Below are 21187 nucleotides of genomic sequence, written 5' to 3' on the forward strand. Positions count from 1 at the left end.
TTTAACTGATTCAAGATACATAAAGAACAAGGTTAAACTAAATACCACTTATTATAAAGCATACTCCTCAATAATATTGTACATTTTAGAAAAAAAAAAAATTCCCCAATAATATTGTACATTATAGAAAACAAAAAAAAAACTACATTTTTTAAGTGAAAACAGCATTCTTGCTTATGCATGCTAAACATAGATATCAATGCCTACCGCAGGCGAGAGTACGTACTTCTACAAATGCAAGAACAAAGATGCGTACCTGAATCACTTCCCAATCTCATACTGGCTCAGAATCTCTGCTGAATACACTATATTCAGGAGTACAACTCAGTTGAGAAGCTGAATAATAGATCTGACATTAAACAACAAGTTCAAATGATTGCAAACTCAAGCTAAACTTATTGCTTATCTTACACTTCCGATGTTTTAAAAGTTCCAAAAAGTTGCTTTTGTACAGTACAGCACTACAGACTGCAAATATCAACCCTGCTCTTGTGTAGTTGAAATGCGGGAGTAATCCAACTGCCGCAGCTGCACTGAATACCTGACCAATTGAAATATCCCAAGCGTGCTTCACAGTGTATGCATGATAATTTTCCTTCCAGAGCACCCTCTTCAACTGCAGACCACAAATAAAAACCAGTATGATAAGACTTTGATTTAGTTCAGGGTAAATCTTCCATTGAATAAGGGGCATTTATATATATACCACCTAATTCCTATCTATTTACATATATGTCACTCCTAAACTTTCATTTTTTTTCATTAATGTCACCCAAATCTTTCATATTACTTCAAAAATACCACTTTTGAGTTTTAAAAAGTGAAATACACCTTTTCATGCATAGTTAAGGTGGCATATAAGTAAAAATTGAAGTTTAGGTGTTAGATATGTAATTACATAGGAATTGAGTGGTATGCACCTAAATCTTCCAAAGAATAAATAATAATATACCTGTTGTCATCCACCTCAAGGGCTCAATAAAAATAGAGGAGCACTCAACCTCATCAAACCTCTTAAATGGGTTTCCACCTTTCCTCTTATGCCATTCAAAACATGTCTCACCTTCTCCTGGCGTGTGACTAACAACATTTTCATGTAATGCAACAATTCTTCTGCACTTTTTACAACGATAAATAGTTTTTCGCTGATTTTCTTTAGCAGACTCGGAAGTAGAGCTAGAACTGGATTCTGGCAGTGATCCTGGATCTTCTTCAAATATGGAGCTGTCTACCTTCTCTCCAAGCTTATAAGAATGGCCTGACCAAAATTCAACTTAATTAAGGCGCAATTGGAATGAAAGACTTTAGAGCTTATTGGATTATTTTAGATGCAATTATGTCACGGCCATGCAATTGGTGAAGTAACCAGAAAATAAAAATGATGGAAAATGATAGAATAACAAAGTTTTATATTGACATTTTCAGTTAGGTTTTATGACATGGGACTTCATATCATTGCATTAAAATACTTTTTAGCTGATTATAATTATGATTACCAAATTTGAACTGCCGCAATTAGTGACTTTAATAACTCTAATAGTCTAATGAGCGTTATCCACAATTAATTCATCTTGAAGGTATCATCGTTCCTATGTAACTATTAGTGTATTTTGTCATTGTGAAAACTAATCCAATTTTAAGATTTAGGAAAACATAATCGTAAACTAAATGTATGATAAAGTCATCACTACTTCCATGAATCGTTACTTTTCTAAGATTATATTACCTGATTGTTTAAGGTGAGTTCTATAATGCATAACAAACAAGAAGATAAGGAAGTTCAGTCCAAGAAGATAAGGAAGCTCAGTCCATGCTAAGTTTCAACATAACACCACTCGCTGAAGGAGATAGAATAACTCTCTAAGCTGCGAATATAGTGCCGCCCCATCCCACCAACACCACCCACTATCCAAACTACTCATATGACTTTTATGGTTTTTTGAGCTATATCAAGGGCAGGAGACAGAATAAAACAATATTGACTCTATGATATGTCACAAATCAAGATAAGCAGGGCTCCACATGAGAACATTCACAGGCCTAATCAAACGCAGCTTGCCGATAGCAAGATATGAGCTTAACTAAGATGGCTTCCACATATACTTATCCACAGACCTAATCGAATGCAGCTTGTCAATAACAAAGACATGAACTTCCAAGTTAAGCCATTCATCAGAGTAAAATAAGAGACTACAGAACGCCAAGATTTCTCAATGAAGTTGCTTATTTGGCAATGACGAAGCGAAAAAAAGCATTGGAGTCGATCATTTATCCAAAAAAGCTCGGGTCATTTTAATTTTTAGCCATTCTTATTAGGTGATGCATTAGGTGTTAACTTTTTTTCACAACAAAAAATATATATATTTTTCTGTGTGATTGATCAGCCTAGTACACTTCTCATAAGCTCCAATTTAAATTGTGACAAACCTAAGTCAATGTATAGTTAACAAGGACAAAAAAGAGCAGATTTTTGGACAAAGCACGTGAAATGCACCCAAGAACATGTAAAAATAAGAAAATGTAACAAAATAAACACAGAAATAAATCAGCTTATTTGGTTGTGTAGAAAGGAGTGCTCATTAAGAAATAGGATAAAATAATAAGGTTAAGATACAACAAGGTAGAGCAAGACATCTCCTCTCACAATACAAAATACAAACCCAAAATCTATGGTGTTCAGAATGACCTATAATTTTGTATTCATATATTTATCAACCAATTCCATATTAGGCTCATGCATGTGACCATGTCACACTCACCTGAAAGGTTGATAGGGCCATATAGCCTTTGGTTGATTTGACAGAAAAACAAGATGGAATTATGTGATATTTTGATTTAAAATGTGGTCCGGTTGTAATAAATGTTTGGCCATGCGGAACAAATTCTCATCCCATTAATAAGGTGCTACTAAATCACATGTACCCAATCAATGAGCATCGCATTGTGCACTCAATTAAAAGAGGTATTTAACAAAACATTTGTTCTTTTTTAAAGTACAATAAGTGAAAAAAATATTCTATGAAATTACAAGATATGATAGAAAATTCAAAATATCAACAAGAATATCAAAAAATTTAAAATTTTAGGTAGACGCAATAAATAAGTTCAATATAATATATTCAAGTGACCTCAATTCTCAATCTATTTAGAACCATTTAGTCCCAACTTACTCATGCAAAATAAAGCATGCATACACTATAACTGATGGAAAATCTATAAAAAAATGGGTGTGTGTAACGATGAAGCACGATTTATTTGCATTATACGAGCTTGCCTGCCGAAGGAAAAGTTGACACAAACCATGGCCCAAAAACAATTCAAAGCAAGAAAATCAAACCTCCCCAAAAACTGGTCGATCTAGCTATTATACGAGAAACGGTACCACAACATTTGATTATAGTCGATCAAGTGATGGAGGTATAGCAAGGTGGTTATGTTCAATCATTCAAGAGGTACCATATATGATCTAAATCAAACAAAAAAAAAACTTACAAAAAAACAGATAAATGATTTTGATGGTTGAATCGATGTAGTGAATTTGTTACCTCAATTGGCATGCCAGCATAATAATTTCACTAGGATCACAAGAAATGAGGTGATATAGATCTTGAGTTTTAATCTTATAAATAAAAGCACAACCCAAACATTATGAGCTAGAATTTATGAATTAAACAAACACAAATCCTATCTTGACTTCCAACTTTAATCCCACATCAATGCTCTCACTCTGCAACACCCGATGAAATCTGAAAGTAATCTGGAACTTCTAAATATGAATTGTATAGAAATCACCAAAATGATGGACACAATTAACAGAAATCATAATAAAGGTCGCAGTCCACACTTCCACAAAAGACAAAGAAATGTTTTCCAATTCAAAGATACTGCTCCCAGGCTCCAGCACTAAATGATAGTAGTTATCAAAAAATAGAAGTCAAAGAGGCCAATAATGTCTTCTCCGTCCAAAAATTAAAAGGAGGATACTCTACAAGGATCAACTCCCCCAATGATCACATTTATTAAAAGTCAAGTCCATTTGAATAAAAATTTGGACCAAAATTAAAAATAAAAATACTCTTCAGGGCTTACTGACCCCAAAGATCAATAAAATTATTGAAATCTATAGCCGAATGATTCATCAAAATCATTTATACAACCACTCCCCCAATAAATTCAAATGAATAATATACAAAAATGAACACCCTCACTCTCAGATCAGATTATAAATCCTCAAAAGCTCAATTCATGATGATGGGGGTGGGTAAAGATCAATCTCAATTAGATTAACCAACATTACAGTCTCTACATCCCTTATGAAGAAGACAACACTAAATTCCAAACTCAAATATGAGTTCTCATTATCATACGAGGCTCTCAAGTTTCAATCACTTGTTGGGATGATAGAAAACTCCCTATACTTCTACTAGGACTTCAATCCAATTAGAATAAAAAAAAATCGTGGAATAGGATCACACTGATTTGAAGAATTCGGAACAAATTATTTGAACAAAAAGACAACAAAACAATTGCGAAGAAAGCACACCAAAATTTAACGTGAAAAAATCAGAGAAATGAAAAAAACCATGGAGCCACACCAAAAATTTCCACTATGAAGAAAAAGAAATGCACAGAACACTCCCTCAGATCTCCATTCTACAATGAACTGATTTGCAGTACTTTGCTCCAGACCTTCCTCTTGATCTCAAAAGAAAAAATGCAGGTCGAAATCCTCCTCTTTGACACTTTTTTTCTTCACAGGAAACTTGTCAAGAGAAACACACATGAGAGTCTTTCTTTCATCTCTCAAAATTGTGAATTTAAATCAAAAGAAAGAGGAACCGTACTGCAGGCACAGTTGCACTATCCAAGTGCTGGTGCGCCACGTCAGAAATTATTTTCTGCTACAATGTGCGGCTAACTGTCATGGGTGGTTGGGGGTGGGCGCCACAAAATAACATCTCTAGCTTGTCAAAAGATTCAATCATTAAGCAATGAGGACTTACAAGTTCACAAAACCCTAGTAAATTGAGAACACTGATGCGCAAAAATTCTTGTTCACATGGACAAATGGTGAACATTCTTAGGATGGACTCAAGATTCTATATGAACGGTTTTATCCCTAACAACCATCTTGTTCAATAAGTCATAAGACAGTCATCCAAGAAACACCCATTAAACAAACTAAATAGCACTTCTCCAATTTGACGAGCTCCAGTAGAGCATGCTTAAGATTAAAAAAAAGACTCCCCAACAATATAAGAAGCTTATTCTAAGATAAAAAAAAAATCAATTGAACAAAGGACTTCCACAAAGTACCAAAATTATCAAAAATAAAAAGATATGGCTTTGCACGAAACTAGGTAAAATAATTTGAGTTTCCAAACTTGAGGGACCAATCTTTATTGAAGCTTCTCAAATCCAACAAAAAACTTGGAGACTTTGGTCTAAAAGGCCCGACAAATTCCCAAAAAGCTAATGAGAAATCTCAACTCTAAGAATCAATCACACTAAATCTTCACCGGTCTCACATATAAGTAGGTATATACGTACGTGTGTGTGTGTGTACATATATATGTATATGTATATGTACATATACATACCTACACGAACGGTACATATATATGTATATGTACATATACATACCTACACGAACATATATATATGTAATGTGTGTGTGTGTGTGTGTGTATTAATAAATTTATAACAGTAGTTCCCACTCATTATTACTTATCATTAATTTTATTTCCTCATATATATTTCCTGCTTGTTTTATTCTCTCTTATTTCTTTCATATTCATTTTATTATGTTTTTATTTCTTTCCTTAATTGTGTCAATCGTAATTGGGTTTAAATACCCCTCCTGCTATCAATAATATCATCCTACTCTATTCCCAAATCTCTCATGGCATCAGAGACAGGTTCTAACCCTAGTCGTCGACTACTCCTGCAAATTTCACTGCAGTCGGTTCCTTCTCCTGTCTTTGTTCCTTCTCCCAATCGCTCCCGTGAAAACTCTTCTGTAAGACTCCCGCTCTCCCAACTATCCTAGCCCGTAAGACTCCTGCTCCTGTAAGACTCTCCCATGTAGCTGTCTCCCTTAAGCAGTAACCCGCATAGCTGTCACTTGTGAAGATTTCCTGCAATTTTCACTGAAGCAGTCTCCCATGAGGATTATTCAATGTGGTTGTCTCCTCCAGAAGTCTGTCGTGAGGGCTATCCAGCATCGCTGCAAAAAAAAATATTTTCCTGCAAAGTTTTGTCATGTTTTTTCCCTGCCACCGAGATTTTGTCTCGACAACCCACCATCTCCTATAGCTCTGTCAGAATCAAAACGAACTCCACTACCGAGCCTCCTTCTGAAGGTATACTTGAGTCCACTAGAGAATCGACACCGATCCCAATCACTCCACAGACAGGAGGACTGGAAAACCACATGAACTTCTTAATCACTACCTATAAACTGAAATCTAATTCTTCAATGGTCCCAAGAAGTGTCTCTATTCGTCAAGTGACGCAGGAAATTCAGTTATCTCACAGGAATGAATCGTGAACCTCTTAGAACTGATCTGGCGTATAAACAATGAGAAGTGGAGAACTTCATGGTCATGTCGTGGATGATTAACTCCATGGACATGCAGTTGGTTGTCCGCATATGTTTCTTCCTTCTATCAGTGGCCTCTGGACTACAGTTCGAGGCACATACTCAAATGTAGGGAATTCCAACAAGTTTTATGACGTTTCCAATAAGATCCGTGAAGCAAAACAAGGATCGAGGACAATGACCCAGAACTACAATGATTTGGTGTCCTTATAGATGGAATGAGATCTCTATTATAACTACACGTCCAAAAGTATGTAGAAAATGATTGTATTTTTCAATTAATGTTTGGCCTTAACAAAGACCTTGACAATGTCTGGGGTCGTATTCTTGGTCGGGACCCTCTTCCGTCCCTTCGCATTGCTTTCACCGAGATTTGCCAAGAAGAGAGTCGGATACTCGTCATGCTCGGCACTTCTACTCCTTCAGCTAAATCATCCGTCTTGATCTCAAATAGTACTCAACCATAGTCCATGCCAACTCAGACCTGTCACCGCATTTGTGATTACTGTAACAAAGACCTTGACAATGTCCGGGGCCGTATTCTTGGTCGGGACCCTCTTCCATCCCTTCGCACTGCTTTCACCGAGATTTGCCAAGAAGAGAGTCGGAGACTTGTCATGCTCGGCACTTCTACTCCAGCTAAATCATCCGTCTTGATCTCAAACAGTACTCACCATTGTCCATGCCAACTCAGACCCGTCACCGCACTTGTGATTACTGTCACAAACCCAACCACACCGGACAAATGTTGGAAACTTCACGGTAAACCGGCATGCAAACTTTTAATGAAATCCTCTGCTACAAAGGGTCTCACAGCGACGTCCGACTATATAATGACTCATACTCGGAACATCCCGGAATCCTCTGAATCTCTGAAAAACCAGATGGAGTAATCAATCAAGCTTTTTGGAGCCAATCAATTTTTTGCGGGACTGTCGACCTCCCACATCTGAGAAGGTACTTTTCCAATGGCTCTCACAGTGTATTCCTCCTCTAGTCCGTGGATTATAAATTCAAGTATCACGAATCACATGACTGGATGCTCGCAATTTTTCTTGAATTATTATCTGCGCTGTGGAAAAGATACTACAGAATTGTCGATGACTCATTTAGTTTCACTGTTGGTAAGGGTTGATTGTACTAACGACCGGTCTAACTCTGGAGTCAATCTTACATATTTTACTATTGCAATGTAAATTATTATCTGTCAACAAGTTGATGAATGGTATTGATTGTGTTGCTAATTTCTCTTCTGATGATTGTGTTTTTCTGTATTGTCATTCATGGAGGATAATTAGAACTGCTAAGAGGGTAACTGAACTCTACTACTTCTAAAAGAAGCGTAAGGAGTAAGAACACGCCACTCAGATGTTATAATTTATCTTAAGTCATTGAATGACTCATTATGTTATTGCATTATTGTTTGTGTTATCTTAGTTTCCAATATTAAAAAAATTTATATCCTCCTATGTTTTCTTATAAAAATTTTTCAAACCTCAATTGTGAGACGGTCAGTTAGCCAAGCATCATCGGGTCTATTACACAATCCCACACTTACACATCTTTCGTTCCTTTCACACATTCACAGTGAAATATTGGGACCTCTCGCACTCCCATCTACAATAAATGATGGTTCTGAACTTTAATAGATAACCGCACTCGAATGACGTGGGTCTACATTTAAAAGACAAATCGGAAGTTATTATCACTTTTCAAAATTTCTACACCTTCATTTTAACTAAATTCAAAACTCCAATTCGGGTCTTTCAGACCGACAATAATCGTGAGTTTTTCAACTTTATTTTGGGTGAACTCTTGATGAGCAAGGGCATCCTCCACCATAGTTCGTGTAAGGAAACTCAACAAAATGGGATAGTCGAGAGAGAAAACTGTCATCTCCTTGACGCTGCTCACTCCATTACGTTTCAATCCAATATCCCCAAATGGTTTTCGAACGATGCAATTCCGACTGCCATCTAAAGCCCCTCCAAAATTCACGAGTTCTAAATCCCCTTAGTTGTCTTCCCCACCAATCAGGTCTTCTCCACATTAACTCACAAGAGAAAACTGTCATCTCCTTGACGTTGCTCGCTCCATTACGTTTCAATCCAATATCCCGAAATGGTTTTCAAACGATGTAATTCTGACTGACACATATCTCATAAATAGAGTCCCCTCCAAAATTTACAAACTCTGAATCCCCTTAGTTGTCCTGATGTCATGCTTCTCTGTCAATCGAGTCTTCTCCACATTAGCTCACAAGATTTTTGGGTTGCCCCCATTAGGAATAAACTTGATGTCAAATTCATAAAATATATCTTCTTAGAATACTCTGCAAGTCAAAAGGGGTATCAATGTCTTGATCATACCACAAACAAAATATATGTAAGTGTTATTGTCTTCCTAATTCAACGCCAAGTGAGGGGGAGCTTGAGTTTTTAGACACGGTCCCTTATCATACTCCTATGGATGTTTCCCCCATTGTTCCCAACATTGAGTTCTCTGTTCCGTTGAGTGCACCACCTCCTCCTCCCATTGTTCGTGTCAACACTCAGTGCACCTGTCCCATTGCTCCTACTTTGGAGCCTGTTACCTCCTTACAGAACCTAAACTCCACTCCAGGCGACATCCTCAGCACGATCCCTCCTCCAAATGAGGAGGTGAGTTTTCCGAGTAAGGTACTCAATCTAGCATGCTCCCTTTAGTCTAGGCAAACTATGTCACTTTCTGCAGTTTATCACCGACCCACAGAGCATTTGCTACTGCCCTGACAGACCATTAGATCTAAGCTATTACTGAGGTTGCTCTTGTTGAACTAGCCTGAACAACAACAGTAATGGAGGAGATAAATGCCCTTCGATGGAACGTCGTTGATCTCTAGGGGTAAGAAAGTTGTGGGCTGTCAATAGATTTTTAGCACCAAATTCAACTCTGATTGATCCTTTGAATACATTAATGCACGATTGGTCACCAAATGGTACTCACATACCTATGAAGTTAATTATGAGAAGACATTTGCTCTAACTGATATGTTAAACATTATTCGAATCTTGTTGTCTCATGCGGTGAAACTGGATTGGTCTTTATTCCAGCCAGATGTCAAAAATATGTTCTTAAATGGAAAGCTTACAAAATAGGTGTACATGTCTCTCCCTCCTAGCTTTTGACTCCACTGCCCCAAGAAAGCAAGTGTGCATGCTGCAAAAGTCCCTCTATGGGCTAAAGCAGTCCCCAAGGGCCTAGTCCGACAAGTTCACAAAGGTCGTCGTGGACCATGGCTTTACTCAGGCTCAATCAGATCACTGATTCTTCTTCTGAAAATCCTCCAGTGGTCAGGTAGCAATCCTTATTGTCCATGTTGACAATATTGTTCTTATAGGTAACAATGTACCAGCATTGGAATCCTTGAAAGATGTTCTTGCTAAGTCCTTTGAAATGAAGGACTTGGGATCTCTCTGACACTTCTTAAGCATGAAAGTAGATTGGTCGTCTCAGGGAATCTGTCTGTCTCAGCGCAAATATATGATTGATTTATTGACGGAGAACAACCTTCCTTTGTGAAAACCAATGGTTGTCCCTATAGATCCGAATGGAAAATTATTTTACATTCCCAATGTTGTGCATATCAACAAGACTCATCACCAGCGTCTTGTGAAGAAAGTCATCTACCTCGCCCCCACAATATATGTCACGTCACGCAGTTGATATAATAAGTCAATTCATACATGCCCCCTATGCGCACTATCTCCAAGTTATACATCGGATTCTCCATTATTTAAAAGATACACTGAGCTCAGGTTTGTTTTTCTCTTATCACATCTCTCGATCTATTGATGTTTATATAGATGATGATTGATTAAGGTTAGTTCATGATCGACGTTCCACCTCAGGGTATTGCTCATTTCATGGGGCAATCTTGTTACGTGGAAAAACAAAAAACAATTTTTGGTTGTCCGGTGCAGTTCTAAAGTTGAATTCCAATCCATGTAATTGGGAATATGAGAAGCTCTAGTTACACATCATACTCCGCAAATTTTGTATGTCAACCTTCGTTCCGCTGTAGCTATTCGATAGTAAAACCGACAACAACATTGCTCACAATTCAATCTAGCATGAGTGTACCAAACATGTGGAGATTGACTAATATTTCATTAAAAAAGCAATTGAGTCCAGAGAAACTTGTGTTCCTTTTGTACCCTTAAGTGGTCAACTAACAGATTCAACTTAAGGGAGAGTATTTGATTTATAAAAACAATCCTTAGATGTGTCTGTGTGTGTGTATGTAATAATAAAACCGACAACAACATTGCTCACAAATGAGTGTACCAAGCATGTGGAGATTGACTAATATTTCATTAAAAAAACAATTGAGTCCAGGAAACTTGTGTTCCTTTTGTACCCTTAAGTGGTCAACTAACAGATTCAACTTAAGGGAGAGTATTAGATTTATAAAAACAATCCTTAGATGTGTCTGTGTGTGTGTATGTATGTCTGTGTGTGTGTGTGTCTGTCTGTCTATCTGTGTGTATGTATGTTTGTGTGTGTGTGTGTCTGTGTGTGTGTGTCTGTCTATATGTGTGTCTGTGTGTGTGTGTGTGTGTTTGTCTGTATGTCTGTGCGTCTGTTTGTATGTATGTGTGTGTGTGTATGTGTGTGTGTCTGTATGTATGTGTGTGTGTGATGTCTGTATGTCTGTCTGTCTGTCTGTCTGTCTGTCTGTCAGTATGTCTATATGTCAGTATGTCTGTCTATCTGTCAGTGTGTCTGTGTGTCTGTGTGTATGTGTGTGTGTGTGTCATGTATGTCTGTCTGTCTGTCTGTATATATGTATGTCAGTATGTCTATATGTCAGTATGTTTGTCTATCTGTCTGTGTGTCTGTGTGTATGTGTGTGTGTGTGTCTGTTTGTATGTCCGTATGTCTGTATGTATGTATGTCTGTGTGTGTGTCTGTGAGTCTGTCTGTCAGTATGTCAGTATGTCAGTATGTCAGTATGTCTGTGTCTGTGCGTCTGTGTGTGTGTCTGTGCGTCTGTGCGTCTGTGTGTGTGTGTCTGTGCGTCTGTGTATGTGTGTATGTACGTAGGTAGGTACGTACGCATATATATATACGCATATATGTGTGTGTGTGTGTGTGTGTGTTTTTTTTATTGTGTGTGTGTCTGTGCGTCTGCGTGTGTGTATGTATGTAAGTATGTGTATGTATGTATGTACGTAGGTAGGTAGGTACGCATATATATATACGCATATATATATGTGTGTGTGTGTGTGTGTGTGTGTGTTTCTTTTAATGTTCAAAAAGCAACAACAATTGCTATGTGCTCATAGCAGCAACTCATGTGCTTTAGGCCTGAAACTTGTCAGAGGTGACAAAGTTCAAAGACAACCAAGAGCTTAAAAAGAATCTAATGTCAAATCAATGTAGCCATATGATCACACGTAAAAGTCTAATGTCAAAAAGAATGTGGCAAGTCCCTTCGAGTTACATGGTCATCCCAAAAATATTTTCTTAGTTGGAGAATGAGGCAAAAGGTTGGATATCACCCATGGCCAAGTCCATAAGACGTGAGCCATGTGATGCACTTAATAGAACACAACCTTTATTCGCTAACTTTTGTTATACAATTGACACACTTGAAAAAATTTTCTATCCCTAATCTATGAAATACCCTTGGATGAAGTAACTAATGACCGAGGATAATAATACTTCGGTCATGATGGGTTAGCTACCATCTCTAATTAAATGAACGAAGGTCCATACCAAATCAAAATGAAAGAAACATGTGACTTTGTTAAAAAATTTCATGATTCCTCCCACTTCAACTTTGTACGCAACATCTCTCCACACCGTCGCAATAAATTGGACCATGCAGAAAGCAATCACAACTAATACAGTTTGAAAATTAACTTAACTAATAATTATCTTTTGTGATCAACAAGACTAATAGATTATGGTGTTTAGCATAAACCTCAATTCAAAATTATAGAGTCCTCAAAAACATGTCACTATGAAATACTCTTTATACAGTACACTTCTTGGAAGTATTATATTCAAGTTCATAAACACTAGAAGCATTCAAAGTTAACATTGGTTTACCCTTCTCACTCGTTAACCCTCTATCAATAATTTATCTCCCCAACATCTTCATTCATTTTCCACCCTTCATTGTCCATCCAAATTATCTAGGTATATTCTCCATTAATTTATCTTCAATAGATGATACTCCAATGTTTCCTCTGATCCAATCATTCATTATAGTTCTCAATACATTCTAACCATAATTTGTAGTTTACAAGACAAAAACTATAATTTTATTACATAGCCTTTAAATCTATATTATAGTAAATTATCGCATGCAAAATAACTTTTCCATTTTAACCATCAAGATTTAAATATAAAAGCTATATTTCAATTATTTTTATAAGGTAGAACCAAGATGCTTAAACTCAACTACACATCATTTTATCCTCTGAAATACATAGTGATAGTTATTGATAAAACAGGCACTAAAATTACAATATTATACATTTAGTTTTCTGCTCTGCTAATACAAAGCATTCTATCTTTATTCAACCTAAATATGAAGATTGTGACAATGTAAAGTTCAAATTGAGATATATCAAATTAGGCCTCATGAATCCCAAGAAGCTAGCGTAACGTGATTATTATAACAGTTTTGATTTCTAAGGTGGCAAGTGGTAATAATATCCTTAACTTTTTGTGGTGGCAGTAAGATGATAGTATTATCATAAAGATAGGCTCTGTTTGGAGCAGCTGCAACTTATAAATAAGCTGTTGCTGTTTAGCTGCCCCAGAAAGCTACTGCGGGGAAGCTGCAGCGGGAAAACTAGCTGGTTGTTTGTTTTCTACAGTTTGAAAACAACTGTGCGGAGGTTGTTTCTGGACAAAAGATCGTTTTGCCCCTATGTAGTAATTTTGTTTATAACAAAACTGTAACAACCATATATTTGATACTTCATAAGTAAAAATTCAGTTCATAATAGTACAAAAAACTAGATATATACCTCACTTAACAATGAGTATCAAGATTGCTGAAAAAACGAAAAAACACTTTCAAAAATTACATTTAATAATATTCAAACAACAGAACCTTCGACTACTTCATCTCTGATCGTTGTTCTTTTCAAACTCAAATTATGACATCTTATATGCAACTTTTCGTAGAAATGCTACCATACATCTAAATTATCACACATAATAACTACTTATAATAGAAATCTACACTGTTTATTATTGTTGCATTAGTATTATTAAGGAGACTGTCATTTTTATTTTTATTTTTTTCCACTCTTGCTTATATAGGCAGATATATACTTAAAACTATAAAGAAGTTTTGATTAAGATACAATCCTTTTTCAGTTCTCTTATTTCTATCATCACCATTGACTTACTCCGCCGGCATTGTCTACGAGAATCATGAGCTGCATAGAAGCAAGGCATTGAAATTTTACAGGATATTAGAGATTGCAATAAACATCTATACAATTCTATAAAAATTACAGCAATTGTGAAGCCGCGAATGACGTCAAGAGAGGCGAGCCGCTGGTTTGGACCGAAGGGCTTCGCTGAATGGCTCACAGAGATGACAGGTGCAGGGGGAGGGGAGTGGTGGTGGTCGGGAAGAATCTACCCGTCCTCTGCCGAGGCAACGCCACCGCTACTACTATTGATCAGTGGCGAGAGTGAGCTGAGGAGCGGAACCCGCTCTTTCGCCATCAACAGCCGGGAATCCATTCCGAGTTCTTCGAACAGAATAATCCGTTTGGGGCACGAGAGGGGAGCGGGGAAGAAAACGCGAAGGACGAGTAAAAAAGTAACGAAGAAGCACGGGTCGCGGGGTCAAACCCACAGCACGTGTTTTCGCTAAAACGCGGAAAATTCTGCCGCGATGTTTTACTGCCATCGCAGCCCCAAATGACGCAGAATTGCGTGTACGCGTAGCGCCGCGCCTCTGCCCCAAACAGGCGCTAACTTCACTATTTGATAGTGACGACAAATTTTAGCCAAATGTATTTACTGTCAAGTTTTTCCAGGTATCTATTATTTAAAAACGGAAAAATTAATTGTGCCATGAAAACTTGAAGGTTTAATACTCTTGATGACAGTTTTAGTGAGAACTTAAGAGAGAGGTTACTACATTCAACTCATGATGACATCCATAGAAAATTATCATGCATCGAAGTTTATATAAATACATCTTAAAAAGGATGCAAGATTACAAAACCAGAGACAGTACCATATAAAAAGCTCATAAAGATATAAATCTGACAGCAATAAACTTACCCAATACCTTTAAGCGAAACCGCTTGTATAAGGGGCTAGCAGTATCTACTTTAAAACCCATTTCCTCGAATAGTTTTAACTGTAGTCACGACAAGAAATAGTCAGTCAAAATTCTGCTAAACACGGATGAGCACCTGCATCACCAATACATAAGATAAAACTGATAATACCTGTTCAAGAAAACCATCATTTGGGCAAACAAACTCACAACATTTCCGTAGAGAATCCAGTGCATCTGAAACACAACAATCCAGTACAGAAAAAACAAGGATATATGATATAGGTAAGAAACCCTGCTTTTAATTTATATGTTTACTAGAAAAAAAAAAGAATTCTCCAAACCTTCCTGAGATCTTTGTTCTGATCTCATCAGATATGCCGTGATGATAGCAGCACTGCAGGAAACACAAGAATGCAGAAAAAAATCAGTAGTGAAGATGGAGTAGATAGAAGAACAAAAAAAGCTGTCAAGAAACCTTGAAGACAGTATTCCCAATTCAAGAAAAAAAAAAACATTTGAAATTCTTCAATTTTCAGCATGTGATACAATTACAACAGCTCACTTGTGTGATGTTAACAGCAAATTCATGTTTTTACGACCACAAAAACCAACTATAGCACTACATCCAAATTTTTTTGCATCAAGCAACTCAGTCGACAAAATCAACTCTTTCAAAAATTTTGAAAAATATTTTGACAACTATCATGCTTTTAGCCAGAAATCCTCATCATCTATAACTATCGTTTATGTTGTTTTGCCCTAACAGCTTGTCTACCAACTCCTGTACATAAAGAAAGAAGCAAGAAAAATAACAAAAACCTATCAACCGTGCGCATCAGTTCAAAAACATCATATAAATCACCAAAAAATAAAACGAAGTAAAGGATATATTGAACCAATGCCACAATCAGAATAACAAAGTAAAATGTTTAATCAGAAAACCTATGAAGCACGGACATGGCGACACAGATAGGACACGGTACTATACAAAGACATGGCAAAACTATTAAAAATAAAACACAATGCAGCATAGACACGTTTTTCATATTTAATAAATTATTAATATAAATATATATTTTTAATATTTTCCATTAAAGACAGTCAAAAAATAACAAATGGAATCATTAAGAAAATTTTATAATGATAGAAATTATTTTTAAAAATATCAATATTCCATTCAAAATATCAAAAAATTACCAAAACACTTAATACCAATGTCATCCACTAGCAAAATGTCAAAATATAATAATATAATTATCACTAATTAGAGTCAATGCATTCAACAATGGTGTCATCATCACTACTAGCTCTATTGCCCTAATCATTGTCATCAATGGCACATTCACCTTCATCAACGAAAAACACCATTTCTAAGAATGGCTCATTCCAATATCATTCATTGTGGCCAAGACAACTCCACCAACATCCCAAAATTTTGTGTCCTAAGAATATTCCAGGCTCTTCCTAGATGGAAGACGGAGATTGGTATGAAGATACAGAATCTTCACCTCATTGTGGGGTGATTTTGTTACTCTTAAGTGAATTGACAAAATAACATGTACTCCAGTTTCTTTCACAACAAGAAGATAAACACGGTTGTAGAGAACTTGCTCCATAAATCATCCACCACGTCTTTCCATCCATAAAACTTAAAAATTAGGGAGTCGTGATCAGCGAAAGCACCAAAAATTAACAAACACCAAATTAACAATTGAACTTTCTTCAATATTTGGGAAAATCCTCTTTAAACATTTATTACTCTCAATTGATATCTTTATATCTTATGTAGAGCAACACAAGTTGGAGCTTCACTTAAATCTAAAAAATTAACAATTGATCTTTCTTCAATATTTGGGAAAATCCTCTTTAAACATTTATTACTCTCACTTGATATCTCTATATCTTATGTAGAGCAACACAAATTGGAGCTTCACTTAAATGAAAAAAATTAACAATCGATCTTTCTTCAATATTTAGGAAAATCCTCTTTAAACATCTATTACTCTCAATTGATATCTCTATATCTTATGTAAAGCAACACGAGTTGGAGCTTCACTTAGCCAAGCATGATTATAATAGCTAAGAATAAATGCACTTACAAAATAAAAATTAATAGAAGTTTTGATTAATAAAGAATAAATATCGAATCAAATAATACCTTCGATTGAGAGAAAGAGCTAAACAATGAAGAGGAGTGTTGTTTTTATTCCATCATTTTACTGAAATTACATGTACAATTTAATAAAAATTCAGGTCTTCATTGTCTCTCTTTCCCACGAGTCGATATATAGTACTTTTCACCTTATTCTATCATAGAATCCCACATATCATAGGTGGAGACTATTTATCTTTATTAGCCAATCTTAACATGCCATATAAAGATTCTGTAAAATCAAAAATATAATTAATTTTATCCCACCTCACATCATCTAAGATTTTTTTCCTTCGCAAATTTTGTCTTGTTTATATCTACTTAATTCTAACAAATTAAGATCATTTTTATACAATTGTCTAAAGAATTCATTTAGCCGACCCCACTTAGTGGGATAAAGATTTTGTTGTTGTTGTATCATCTTCACGATACATATTCCAATTGTCAATGATTACCATTAGTTGTAGCCCTTATTTGATTGCTTTGAATCTCCTAAACATAACTATATTTGATGCAAAACGCGTCTCTGCAATGACCAACGATTTCATCTTTACAAACTCAATGAATATTGATAATCTCATTGAATGAATCATAACAATTTTTTTATAAAAGTGATATTTTCTGTAATGTCAATTATTCAACTACATTGCTCGTAAATTACCTCATTTCCTTCTATATTTATTGAAGCAAATATATTTTTAAATACTAAGTCCAATGTATAAAAAAAACAAGAAATCCAAAAAATATAAAGATATTGAGCCTCAATCAATGCTCCTACACCTCTGCAAATAGGTGTATTATTAATGATTACTTGAACCACTTTATCTGAACCTACACCCAAAATTACTTATTTAATTTCATTGACAATGTAAAATTTATCTTTATATGCCCCTTCAGGGTGAGTAATTTTTATAAACATTAATCCAGATTTTGTAATGACAATAAAATTAATAAGAGGTCTTTTTGCGCATATGTCTAACAATCACAAGTTATGGTAACTTCTTTCTCATTCCAGGTCTCCTTTATAAGCTCAAGCATTCTTTCACCATGTGCTCTCCCCTATTGTAGCAAGATGTTCTTGACAGATTATAATCAGGAGGATATATCTAATGATTGTGTTGTTGGTTGTATATAAAAATGAACTGAAATAGTATATGGATTTCTTGTCAAATGAAATAGAATAGCTGTAAAATAAAATGTGTGAGCAATTTCTTTATGTAAATGATCTCTAGTTAGCAAATTAAATGTTAATAACGGTCATAAATTAATGAGAGGTCTTCTTTGAACATCTGTCCAACCATCAAAATTATGGTTTCCTTTCTCATTCTAATCTCTTTTATAGACTCAAACATTCTCTCAACATATACTCTCTAATTTTAAAGCAAGATAGTTCTTCTTAGATTATGACAAGGAAGAATATATCTAGTGATTGCGTTGTTAATTGCATACGAGAACACACTAAAATAATATAGATTTCTTGTCAAATGAAATGAAAGAGCTACAAAATAAAACTTGTGAGCAATTTCTTCATGTAAATTTTCTCTAGCTTGTAAATTAAATGCTCTTTCAACAGCACTATTGTCCGACATTTTTCTTTTTTTTATGATTATAATTATAACCTTATTGTTCTAAATAAATGCACATTTGACTGAGAGCTATACATCTGATTAGAAACACTTTGTCTGGAAGAAAAAAAAATGAAACCTTCTTAAATGCGACAATCTTCTTTTTCTGATCTCCATCAGCATCCAAATTTTGAAATTCTTGAAACTGTGTCGAATTTATTTTAGAGCATGCTCAAAGATCAACTTCAGATTGTTGAAGCAAGTGTGCTCTAACCCTAGAATATATTCACTTGAACTTTTATTGACAAAAATAACATTAAAATTCTACATTGCCTCTTATTCTGATTAATTTCAATTTCTCTAATTTGGTGACATATGCCAATAAAAGCTTTGTTTCATCCTCTATAAGATTGTTAGAGACACTTATAGCAGCCATTATCCTAATAATCCAATTGCAAAAATTACAAACATTTAATATATATATATATATATATATATAGATATATATATATATATATATATATATATATATAGTAAAGGGATAATGGAGCATTTACATGCATTACCCATAGCATACAATTCTATTTACATATCTCACACACTAATCTACTGAATGCATAGGAACTCGATGGTATGTATGTAAATACCCCATTTAAAAATAAATAGGGCAAACCACGAAGGTCTAACCCCTTAATCCACACACGTGGAATGTCCCCTAGCTCGCGTTGATGCTCTGGATCGTCCCCTAGCTCACGTTGAAGCTCTGAATCCCGAGGGAGATCGCGTGGAAGTTACATTGGATCGTGCCTAGCTGAAGTTGAAGCTTTGGATCGTCCCTTAGCTCAAATCGAAACTCTGGATCACGTCAAAGATTGCATGGAAGCCATGTACCGAACTCTGGATCGTGCCCTTGCTCGAGTTGAAACTCCAGATGGCGTCGAAAACTCCCTTGCTTCGATTAGGGGTGCTTGATGATTCTTTTCAATCAAGGCTGCTCGACAACTACCGTACTTCGATCAGTGACGCTCGACAACAGCTTCCTCGCCACTTGCTTCGATCGAGGTTGTTGATAAAGATTGTGAGGCACAGTAATTTTAAAAAATAAATAAATAACTTAAAATACAATATAAAAATCAATCCTACAGTTCACTATAGATAGAAACACAAAATTCTAGCTCAAGCACGAACTCAAGAAGATCAAGTCGTCATGCTATGAAAAAAGGAAAATAAAGGAAGATTTCCACGCATAACAGTTAATTCCGGTGTATTTACATTTCTAACATCTAAGCAACAATTTTTACATATAGGACATCTTACCCATGCATGAAAAAGTGCATTTCACTTTTGATAAGTTAAAATATTGGCATTTTTTAAGTGATATGAAAGATTTGGGTGGTATTCATATAAAAAGTAAATTTTAGGTATTAGCTATGTAAATACATAGGAATTGGGTGAAATGCATGTAAAGGCCCCAAAAAAAGTTAGGGCGCAACAGTAGAAGGAATTAAAGCATACTATGAACGCTATCAACATTTAAATATAAGATTAAAATAAACATAAGCTCAAAAGTTCCACTTGACTATATTTAGAAGATTAAGAAGCAATATAACGAAAATTAAAAAATATTTCCGAAATTCATCATGCTCCATACCTTCTTGAAACTCCCGCGAAGCAATGCACCAAGACAGCCCCATCTTTCCGCCCCTGGTCTATAAAGTCAAGACAAATGTCCAAATAATCCAGTAAGTTCTCATCTTCCGTGTCCCGTAGCGGCACCGCCATTCTCAAGAGCTTGAGACCCGGGCCAGCGTGCTCTAGCACATATAGGAGCTTCTCCGGCGACAGGGAATTCTTGGCCAAACCTTGGCCGGCCTCTCCTGCGAACACCTTCCGCACCTCCTGGGTGCGAATCGAAACATCTGCACGCCAGTCAGAGAAGAAGGAGATAGAAGCGGAGCTCAGCAAGGAGAGAACGTGAGTGATCTCGGCGCTGCCGCTCTGAAGAACCTTGGCGGCAGCACTGATGTTACCGAAGTAGAGGCGGTCGCGGACCGAGTACATCGTCGTAGCCTCGACGGAGTCCTCCCAAACGCTTTGAGTGTGGAAGGAATATAGATAACGAAACTAGGGCTTCGCTCAACGAAAAGGATGGAGGAGACGGAGTGTGGAATGGGTGATGGCGATGAAAAATGAAATGAGCAGTTTCCGAAGGCTACCCACCCCGAACAAAGCCGGCGCCGGTCAACTTATCTGCTACGCGAGAGCGAAGCCGCGAATGCGCACCGCCGATTAGGGCTCATTTTAAAATGTAAAGAATAACGAAACTCCCTATACATTAGCATCATTATATTCCGTATTTTTTATTGAAGTATTCGTCGATTTATAAATTTTTTAGGTATATTATATTTTTATTGAAGTGTTGGCATCAATTTTTTATGTCACATATATTTGATATAATTTCGATATTATGGGAGTGTGTAACATGCTTAAGAACCCTCTCATAGCTTAATGAGTCTGTAGAGCCATCAACGGGCACTTTATGCACCAGATTGAAGGTTCATCTC

General features: G+C 36.0%; 1 protein-coding gene across 3 annotated transcripts; it reads right to left on the reverse strand.

Annotated features, from left to right (window-relative positions):
• Positions 1–108: 108 nt before the first annotated feature.
• Positions 109–20957, reverse strand: LOC110035747 (dual specificity protein phosphatase 12). Of its 3 annotated transcripts, none has more exons than XR_002295170.1 (7): positions 20275–20957; positions 15248–15300; positions 15076–15140; positions 14906–14984; positions 953–1258; positions 412–616; positions 109–305 (listed from the first exon to the last, which is right to left on the reverse strand). XR_002295170.1 is itself a non-coding variant. In XM_020740031.1 (6 exons), exons 1-6 carry the CDS (start codon positions 20682–20684, stop codon positions 462–464), a joined length of 1068 nt encoding a protein of 355 aa, XP_020595690.1. In that variant the 5' UTR covers positions 20685–20957; the 3' UTR covers positions 271–461. The 3 variants fall into 3 exon arrangements, 1 of the variants encoding a protein (XP_020595690.1); XR_002295169.1 differs by having other exon boundaries at positions 109–336; XM_020740031.1 differs by having other exon boundaries at positions 271–616.
• Positions 20958–21187: the final 230 nt, after the last annotated feature.

This window comes from Phalaenopsis equestris, unplaced genomic scaffold, assembly GCF_001263595.1.
Source record: "Phalaenopsis equestris unplaced genomic scaffold, ASM126359v1 Scaffold199584, whole genome shotgun sequence".
Taxonomy (NCBI): Eukaryota; Viridiplantae; Streptophyta; class Magnoliopsida; order Asparagales; family Orchidaceae; genus Phalaenopsis; species Phalaenopsis equestris.